At 34.0% G+C, this 10,854-nt stretch overlaps 1 protein-coding gene across 1 annotated transcript; it reads right to left on the bottom strand.

The window, feature by feature from the left end:
* Positions 1 to 322: 322 nt before the first annotated feature.
* Positions 323 to 9,499, bottom strand: LOC147000040 (vomeronasal type-2 receptor 116-like). Its single transcript, XM_085834311.1, is given in 5 exon segments — positions 323 to 1,661; positions 2,810 to 2,934; positions 5,087 to 5,889; positions 6,328 to 6,610; positions 9,294 to 9,499. Coding segments are annotated over 5 exon segments (2,322 nt in total). The 3' UTR covers positions 323 to 756.
* Positions 9,500 to 10,854: the final 1,355 nt, after the last annotated feature.

The raw sequence follows: 10,854 nt of genomic DNA, 5'->3' as shown, positions 1-10,854 counted from the left end.
CAGGGCCCAGATTCGTCCCCTTGAGCCAAAGAACCAGGGGAGTAGTGGCATTTTTCACCACCGGGTGGCGATAAAGATCAGCTCTAGGCCCTATACACACTACATCTCCCATGAGTACCTGGGCCGGACTTCCTGTCCAACATGGAGGCACTTCCTGTTGGCTTGCAGTCACACTATATAGCCACCAGGTGACAATAGAGAGCGGGTCTAGGACACACACACACTAACTACATCTCCTATGAACACCTGGGACTCACTTCCTGTTCAAAATAGAGGCACTTCCTGTCGACTTGCACCATGACCAAAGTAAATATGTGAGAAAATGGTTTATTTATTTATCTAACTTTGTCATAGTACATTGAATGAAGTCAAGGAATGAATTTGGATGCAAGAACTCCATGAAAGCAAGTGGAAAAATATTGAATACCGGCTTCAAGTACATGTTGTATGCAGTGCCCTTTCTTGTAACTCAAGGACAGTGTGGCTAGATGTGGCACTGTTCACAGACAGTAAGGTAACTTCATATTAATCATTAATTAAGTACATGGCTTAAACACACAACCACAGGTCAGAATGATGGTACCCATTTCTCAATTGAGATTCCCAGTTCTCAGCATATTCATGTTTACAGTCCTGTTTGTAAGTACACATCGGTATATTACTAACATTTTTTTTTATATGATGAAATACTACTTTTGTTGAGATGAAGAGTAAGATAAGTTGAATATCATCTAACATTTTCATACCATGAAAGTTTCAATAAAGCAATTTACCTTTGCGGTTCAGTATAAAATTTGAATCTGGTCTAATTAAAATAACATAACACTTTGGGACAAAGATACACATTAGCAACCCTGCACTAGAAGCCAAGATGGAGAAAACCTCCACAACCACCATGACCCTGCCCCTGGTGCTGTGGTAGACAGGGAGGAAGGTGATCCAGACACTGCAGAACACCAGCATGCTGAAAGTCAGGAACTTGGCTTCATTGAATGTGTCAGGAAGGTTCCTAGCCAAGAAAGCCAAAGTGAAGCTCCCGAGAGCTAAGGAGCCCAAATATCCCAGGACAACGTGGAAGGTAATGACAGAGCCTTTATTGCAAAGAATGACAATCTTCCCATGTTCAGATTGTATATCTCTGTCAATAAAGGGAGGAGATGTTACCAACCAGATTCCACAGAGAACAAGTTAGATTAGGGTACAAATGGGAATGACCAACTTAGGTGCCCCTGATACCAACATCCCTCTCATTCTTCTTCCTGGAGTAGTGAGTTTGAAAGCCATGACCACAGTTATTGTTTTGGCCAACACTGCAGAAACAGCCACAGTGAAAAATACTCCAAATGTGGTCTGCTGCAAGATGCAGGTGACCTGGTCGGGATGTCCAATGAAGAGCAGGGAGCAGAGAAAGCAGAAGACTAGAGAGATGAGCAGGATGTAGCTGAGAATGCGGTTATTGGCCTTCACAATGGGAGTATCATTGTACTTCACAAATGTGACAAGGAATAGAATTGTGATGGCCGAGAAGGACAGTGCCATGCAGCCTAGAGCCATCCCCAGTGGCTCGTCATAAGCCAGAAATGATACAGCTCTTGAGAGGCAGTAGGTTTGCTCTATATTGGCATACTTATCATCTGGACACTTCACACACTGTTCCATATCTGCTGGTAAATGAAAATAACCCCTTATAAGTTATCATAATTGCATAGGTAATAATTTTATATTTGTGTTATTCATAGGAAATATCAATAAATAATTTGGTGTTGAGCATCTATTCCCTTCCTTTTTGCTGTAGAACTGCTAACTTAAAATTGGTCGATATTGAACTACGCATTGTGTTTGAAAAAAAAAAAAAAAACCACCATCATGGAAATTTGAACAGAAAAAAATTCTTTTTGAACAACAAAAAATGATGAATAATTATATGCATAATCTCAGATTATTTAATTCCTGTAAAAATAAATTCACTATTCACAGACAAGTGTAGTGTGCAGACATCGGTAATGGTGTCAGTTGATGAAATGCATCATGTACTTGGTTTGCTCTGTGGTTTGTGCCTCTGTCTGTATCTCCACATAGGAACCAGAAGATACAATTTCTCATTCACATACTGTTTACATAAAGGAATTTTTTCATTCTTGAAACTGTAGGCCTCATAGACCTATGCATGTCCCTTTCATTGTTTTCCAATCTCTATCTTGCCAAATACACATTCCATGCTACATGGCAGGAAGCTTATGGATGTTCACATTTATCCCTCTTTCCTTATCTAAGATCTAAGCCATCTCTTGGTGCATTTTGAAATCTTCACTCTTGTTCTAATTCTTTAAGAAGAAATACTTAATCTTTTGTCCATCTAACGTCTTAAAATATATTTCATTAAACAACAACCGTTACCCTGAGCATCTGGTCTTTTTCACAGTGTAAGCTGGGTAATAGAGGGAAAGATTATGGACTGATCAGGTGTTCAACTTTCTATGTACAGCAAATCAAAGAAAAATAAACATATGCATAGATTATTACATCTAAAATGTTTCTTTAAAACATTGTTATATAGGTATGTCCTCTTAAACACTTTCTGTATAATATAAAAGCAGTAACCATCATATTATGAGAGAAAGGCCTTTTTTCAAGAAGATATTGGGAGTTTTTTGCTGGGTCCAAAAGAAGTTGGCACTATTTAACTGATTATGTTTTCAGTCATGGAGATGTTAGGTCTTTAGTTTGCATCTATGCCATTTCATATTTCTAGTTTGGATAGAGAAGGTATTCAAATTCAGCAAATTTTCTTCTGCATGCTAGCATGTACCTGTTTCATTGGAAACCTCATTTTCTGGGCACTGAACACAATCAAAGCAGCAGTCTGATGTTTCTTTCTGATAAATTTTCCTGAATGCAGCAGTACACATCACACTACACATGGAGGAGGGAACCAGAGGCAGTGCATAAATGTTATATAATATGCATATGAGTGTGTGTATTTCATGTATTTATCATATGAATAATGACCCATAGATTGATATATGGAGCACTAACAGAAATGGCTATACATATTCCTCTGAAAACTTGTATCACTTTACAATATCAGGCACATTTTATTCATATTACCCTGCAAAACACTGAGTGTCACACAAAAATTACTACATCATGTAATATTATTTATGTATCATTCAGGTTATAGCAATTCAAAAAGTTTCCTTCCTAAACTGATCAAGCTAAAAAGAATGTTTAGGTGGCACAAGTTTTTCTCTCATGATTTATAAATTACAAAAAAAGAATACTGTGATATATGGAGGGAGAATGTAGGGTAAATCAAGAGAGAGTAGTTTGATGACTATGATCAAAACATTTTATATAAGACTCCCATAATATTAATGAAGTACTCCTAAGTGTAAAAGAAAACCTTGAAGAGACTACCCCTTTCTCTCTTTCACCTGCATCTATGAGGGAGCTCCCTACCCACCCACTCCTGCCTCATCTCTCTAGTATTCCCCTGTGATGGGGCATCAAGACTTCACAGGACAAAGGGATTTCCCTCCCACTGATGCCAGATAAGGCAATCCTCCACGGAGGAGGGGAAATCATGAAGGAAGATAACATTTTAAATGTAAATAAATAAAAAACAATACAAAATATATAAATTAAAAAGAGAAAACCTTCAATATGGAGAAACGTTTTTGTTAATGAATCCATGATATACTTAATTAGGTTATAAATATATTTCTACAGAATTAAAAAATCCCATGTTAATATATAGTTAAAACTTTTTAATTAATCATATATACATATACATTATACTATAAACCCATTATATATATTCCTGTATTGTTGGTAATAGGCAATTTGGGTACTATTGAACATGGAATTCAGAGGCCATTGATCCATCCATTGCCAGATATACTTGAAGTTGACAATTATCAAAGTTTGATTATTGTAACTTTGGATGGTGTTTTGCAAAAGTAGCAATTGGTCTTAAACACGAAGTCACATATTTTAAAATTCAAATATCCTGAAAAAAATTATGGTATACCCACTGATGTTCCTCCCATGGCCCATTCCAAATCATCAGATATATGAAGTTGTTGACTCTTTGGAAAACAAGGTATATAGCTTCCTATTTTCACTTTTAATCCAAGGCCTTGTGGAAAATTCCAAATGATGAAAATGTCATACTCTGTACACTGATTTTCCCTATGCTTCATGTTCACCAGTTCTCCAACAGGGTTCGTAAATACCCTGGTTTTCATCAAGAAAGACATCTAGAAGAGATTCATGCTTCCAATATCAATAAAGCATAACAATAAAGGTAACGCAAAATTGAGAATTCCCTAATTTCTTAATGACTTTCAGAAAAAACAGATGTATTGAAATAAACGTGTGTAGAAAAAAACAGTATAACTCATTGATAAATGAAAATTTATATACTTCATATAAATGATAGATGATAAATTGTGCTAGAAAAAATGATTACTAGTAAATAAGTAAAACAGTGCATGAGTGTGAGTGTGTGTGTGTCTGTCTGTTTATGTGAGTGTCTGTGTGAAGATTCTTGTCAAAAATACTTTTTTAAAAAATGAAACAGTATATGAGAGACTGAAGGGGAAGTCTGAATACCTGGCAATTGTGAAAATAAACAAATCATTTTCATGTACATATAGTATATTCATATATTAAACGTAAACTTAATAAAACGTACAGTCTTAGTCATTTATGTTATTGTAAATTGTTAATGTAAATGGCTAAATAATAAGCACAGCACATGGATCAATTTCTGAGAAACTATTCTTTAGCCAAACATTCCAGTCTAGTCATCACTTAGGCTTTTATGATAAAACTCTTGGCTCCTATTCTAAATTTTGAACTCATTTAGTGAAATGTGAGACACCTTGTCACAAAACTCACTGATATTCATAAAAATGTATTGTTTCCTATTAAATATGATCTTTGTGCATGATATTCATCCATGCAAAAGGTTTATTAGAGAATTTAAAGAATAATCTCTGACAAATGTACAGTTGTTCCTCTGGGTCCATTTAAAAGATCACATTGATATATCTAAGCATAATGCAATGTAAGACACTTTACCTGCTGACAAGCAGTGAAATGTCTTTTGGGTTTTGCCTTTTTCTGAGACTCTACTTGTTGAAGAATACATTCATGGTAGGTGTGGGCCACAGCATAAACAGCATTATACAGATTGTAACCTTCATCACTCATGGCCATATCATAGCTGTGCAGTGCTGTCCATTCCAATGTGTTGTTGAAGGTAATATGATCCATTTTACTGCTGTTCTTAGAGAATGAACAATTAAAATAATTCCACTCCAATATAGTATGATTAATATCTACAGGGTATTTGGCAGTTTTCTTTGTTTGCATAAAATTCCTAAATTTAGGAATCTCAACTCTGTGGTGTGCAAAAGTAATAGAACCATGGAAGAGATTAAGGGTGAATTCTTTTTTATGTGTGATGACATCCCATTGTGAGGTTGTGATCCAGATTCTCTGAGCACCTAACTCTTCCCATCTTCTAAAGCTGACTTCTAGAGTAGAGTTCATTTCACCATAAATGATAACAACCTTTGCTGAAGATGTCATAATTTGTTTATCATATATTGTAGCCCTTGTCATGTATATCTGCATGTTTTCAGGGATCACATTAACAAAAGCTAAACAGATCCCATGACTTTGGCTTTCGTCTCTTATATCTGAGAGAAACTGAATACCCTGATCATCATCTGAGATGACCAGTCCTATCCAAGTCCATCTAAAATGAAACATCAAGGAGACCATGCCACGTGATAAAACTGTGTCCTTGGTGGCTACCTGATGGACATGAGGTAACCGGTCATGGTCGCGTAGGTTAGGATTAAATGGTCCAAAGAAAACCTAAAGGATGTAGAAGAGAGGATGAAACTTCCAATGAGGAATATGATTAATAGGATGTTTGTACTCATATACAAGTAATGATACTCACCTTCCTGAAATCCTGATAAAAAGAGTAAGATTGTACTATACATGTCATGTATCATTCCTATTAGATTCTAGAATATTCCTGACAAGTCTGAAATTCCAAGTACACAGTTTTACCTGTCTGTACAGTAAATCTATGAACTGATTATTTAATTCATACACACACACACACACACACACATTTATATATGTATTTATATAAATATTTATATATGTATATATATATATGTGTGTGTGTATGTGTGTGTGTTTGTGTAGCAGTCAACTCATAAATGCATTCTGTCCAAGTTTTCTTGAAGGCACCTGTAAATGTAATTTAATGTTCTTAACCCATTCAGTGTCACAAATTCTTACCAGTGGCATCGAAGAATGCATTGCCAGTTTTAAGGATGTTTTCCATGATGGTCCTGTCAGACCTATCATACATGAATCATCTACATAACAGAAATAATTAACAAAATTCATATGTCCATCTATTTGTTTATATTCTTGATCCAGACTTCTCAATAAATCATGACAGTTTCCACCAATGATGGAGAACATCAAAGTCATGTTGGGTAAAAGATTAGGATTCTTGTTGATCTCATCAGTAGCAAAAAACATTACCAGAAGAAGCTCATATTCACTTGCTGCAATTCTACAAGAGGGCATAGTGATGATTAAGGGAGATGTTTGAAATATAAAACATAAAATTTCAACTGCAGTAAAGTTTGTAATATGAGATATACTAAATTTCTGTCTAAATGTCTTGAAATAAGCCTGATATATTAGGGATCTTTAGAGCCGAATACAATTTAAGAATTCATACACATTGGGCACTGTGATATGATACATTTTGTATTCATGAAAATAAATAAACATTGTTTTATCTCTGAATGCCATCCTTGAACTAAATTACAGTCCTATTGTGTGAGACTGCTATAAAATAACCTTGGAGATGTAATTCCACAGATATATAAAAGAGCATGACTTCCACTACATATGAAATACCTAACAGATTGTCCTTATAATTTTTATTTAACTGCAATTTATACATCAATCATCTTAATATTATTGAAAACTTTGGGTATCAACTAATATATCTGTTTTTTTCAACTTTTTTATTCTTATCCTTTTATCATTTTGAATATTTAATAATATCCATAACTGAGGATACTAAAATATCATTTATGAATATTTAATAATATCCATAACTGAGGATACTATGTCTAATGTTCACTACTAAGTTATTACAAAACATACAAAATACTCTTTGGGAATTAAGCATAATAAAGGAGCATAAAATTTTATATAGTGAATCATTAAGAAATATATTCAAAAGCCCTTATTAGATACCACCTGACAGTATGAGAGTATTCAAAACCCACTATATAGTTGTGTTTCTTGACAAACAATCAGCTTACTTTAAGAAGATCATCAGTGTTTCAAGTAGAGAAAATATTTTATCAGTAAGAATATTTTACATATTTCCAAATAACAAAAACTCTATGAACTTAAGCATTATGAAATTGCTAATTTTATTCACAGGAAGAAAATTATGAATAATATGTTAGAACATGTTTTATAATTGTTTTGTATGTTTTTAGATCATGCTTTTAATATATTCAAATGTTAATATCACCAATCAGGCTACTCATTTTAATATCCATTTTATTTAATTTTATTTATCCATTTCAAGATATACACAATGATACAATATACCATATGACCAGAAGGGTCTTGTACACATCAAGTTCATGTTGCCTTTTAGTGTGTTCTTACTATTTCTATCTTGTAAAAGTTTTATCACATTTCTTTTAATACCTCAATCTTCCTAATACTTTGAGATCCTTTAAGTGATGTCTGAGCACAGAGAGCTTCTCTGCCCCAGCACAGTTGGCAGTTCATCTGTTATTCTCTATTGCCTCTTATCAGGTGTAAAGACACCAAACATGGTCTTTTGCTAAAATTTGTATTTTTCAAATAAGAGTTCAGCGCTAAGTTTTTCTTTCTAATCCAGAAAAGTTCATATATTTGTAATTTTAAAACTTATTTTGACTTAAACAATTGTCATCAATGAGAATTTCCAAAATTTTTGCCAATATGTGTGGAAAAAATGCAGAATACATCAGAAATATAATTCCTACTCACCTAACACTGAAGGATAATAATGTGAAGCAACCATCACAAACAGAGAGTACAGTGCACTGTGGCTACCAATTGAAAAAAGTATTTCTTTATTCCCAAAGACATGAAAATTGAATAGGGGATGGGATGAGAGCCAAAAACATAAAAGCACAAGAAATCTTGGTTTATAAAAGAAAGAAGTAGCAGGCACATTGATTAGCTAAAAGGTAAATGATTTCAACACTCTTTTCCCGCATGATCTGCAGCCACAAATGATAATATCTCACACTTTGTTTCTCAGACCTAATAGCCACATGGAGAACAGATTCTTTTCCGCAGGAATACAATGATTCTCCTAGATTTATCTTTTCAGACCTCAGATGTAGAGATTAAGGCCAGAATTTTCCCTATGTATCCAGGGCACATGACATAGGATGAATGGAAAGGAATTGTGAATAAATTTTACTTACTAAAAAATGTTAAGTTTATTGAGTAGTTAACAGAAATATTGACCTTGTATCTGATAGTGATAATAAGCCTAATCTGTGCCTGTGCATTTGTGTAATTGGATAAAAAGATTTTTCTGGTAACAGAATATGAGATTAGCATTCTTTTTCCTTATTCAGTATCAAATTCAGAACTGCAGGATGAGACTCCTTTAAAGACTATTTTTAAAGCAAAGTATATGTATATTCACAAGTTTATAAGTAATGTTATATATTTAACCAGGTATAATAGATGAAAATATTCACAAATATTTCAATGAAATGATGCATGTTCATTTGTCAGAAATCAGAATTAGGTAACACTTCTTTGAAGGCATTTAGAAGCATGATCATAATGAGGCATTGGCAGACAATTGAATATAGGCAGTGATGCAGTCTCTTCATATTGAGTTCTTGACAAAGGAGGGGATTGTGAATTCAAGGCAGATGAAGAGATATCTTTCAACATATATTATCCAAAAACACTCAAGAGAGAGAATCCAGATTTTCACATTGTCCAGTATTGTAAACTGGAGTATAAAATTGCACTAAAACTCTACTAAACTGTGACACATTTCGAAGTATTAAAATAGTGATTGAAATAATAATTCGTTTTCAGGGGTTCTTAAAGTTACATGGTGAGGAAGAGAACAGAACCCACAGTTTGTATATACAGCTAAATATGTCAAATTAGTGACATTGACAAAGGAAATAAAGTTAATGACTTACCGAAAACTTAAATCTGAATTATAAAAATTATCTTCAATAGGTTCATCATGTAACCAAATGTAAAAATGACATTCCCTTTGCAAATCTCCATCATTATCTTCACTATTCTTTATCCTCCAAAAGCATCTTGGTTCAGTCAACCAGCACAAGATGAGAGAAAACTTCAGAAACAAAAATGAAATAGAGAAAGCACAGAGCTTCTTCATGTCTGCTAGGATCTAAGATGGAGCTGTTGTGAAATCCGTTTCTGATGTAGAAAGACATCACACACACAGTTACACCTATGTGTCTGTATTAAGGCTACTGCTATTTGGAGATCCACTTTTTATATTCACAGTTCCTTTCCATTCCTCCTATGTCAGGCTCCCTACAGACATAGGGAAAATTCTGGCCTCAGGTTCTACATCTGAGGTCTGAAAACTTTTCATCAACATATTTTTGAAAACATGTTTTGAGATCATGTTTTCTACCCTCAGGGGCCATGACTGCATTCATGTGCATAGAGTAAATCCCAAGGACAATCTTCTCCTGTATAGTTCATACCTGACCATGTGTCAACAGCCATTATGCACAAACACAATGGATTTCATCAGAAGTTCAATACTGTGACAGAAGTTGAGAAGGTCATAAAAGTTCCATATCATTCAGATGTTGAGTTTAATCATGGAACATTATGTAACACATTGTCTAGTTTAGGGAAGGGCAGTCTCACATGCAACATTGAGCCTGGAGTTGACCATGATCTCTGTTGTTCATATACTATTGTATGCCACTCATGTTTCCAAAAACTCCTCAAACTTCCCATGATTCCTGCCATCTGGAGAACATGTCAATATGCTAAATCCAAAAGTACCTGTATTTTAAAGATTCAACACCCATCTGGTCAAATATCAGTACCTGTGCAGACATTCACTGATATGCTGAACATTTTCCTGATAATCAGTCCCTGGCAGTCAATGACATTTGATGAAATATTTCTTTGATTGATGTATGTTCACACCTCATTAAGAAGTTAGAGGCTAATTTCATATATTTTATTCAAGGGAAAGAATTTAGGTGTCATTTAAGAGGTAGAATTTTATTGCTAATGCTGGCATATACCTCACACTTTTCATTTATTTCTACTTAGCATTTGTTTTGAAATATTTCTATTTAGATTACATATCAATAACATAGATGTTAGCTGCTAAGCTAATTTATATAATTTGGTTAGATTTCAATGAGTGACAAAGATGAAGGATTGATTTGATTTGTTATTTTTTTAACTACCTTATGTTTTTGTTCAAAATATCCATACTGAATTAAGTGTCTTAAACTTCATTTTTGGAACGGTTGGTATGTCACTGGATTATAATAAAATCCTGCAATGGAATTTATTTTACTATCTTTGTTACTATGAATAAACATTTGTTTCATACTTTGGATGAATTACAACTATTTCAGTGCAAATTTGTTTCAGTACAAAACCTATAGACTGGGTAAATTAAGTGTTCTGTTGTCATATTCTATAATTGTTATATACCTGGTGCTAATACCATGTCAAATTAACTGGGAATGTGCA

This window comes from Mus caroli, unplaced genomic scaffold (genome assembly GCF_978045245.1).
Source record: "Mus caroli unplaced genomic scaffold, Mus_caroli_1 scaffold_22, whole genome shotgun sequence".
NCBI lineage: Eukaryota > Metazoa > Chordata > Mammalia > Rodentia > Muridae > Mus > Mus caroli.
The sequence above is the reverse complement of the archived record's forward strand: the minus strand, read 5'-3'. Positions and strand labels throughout refer to the sequence as shown.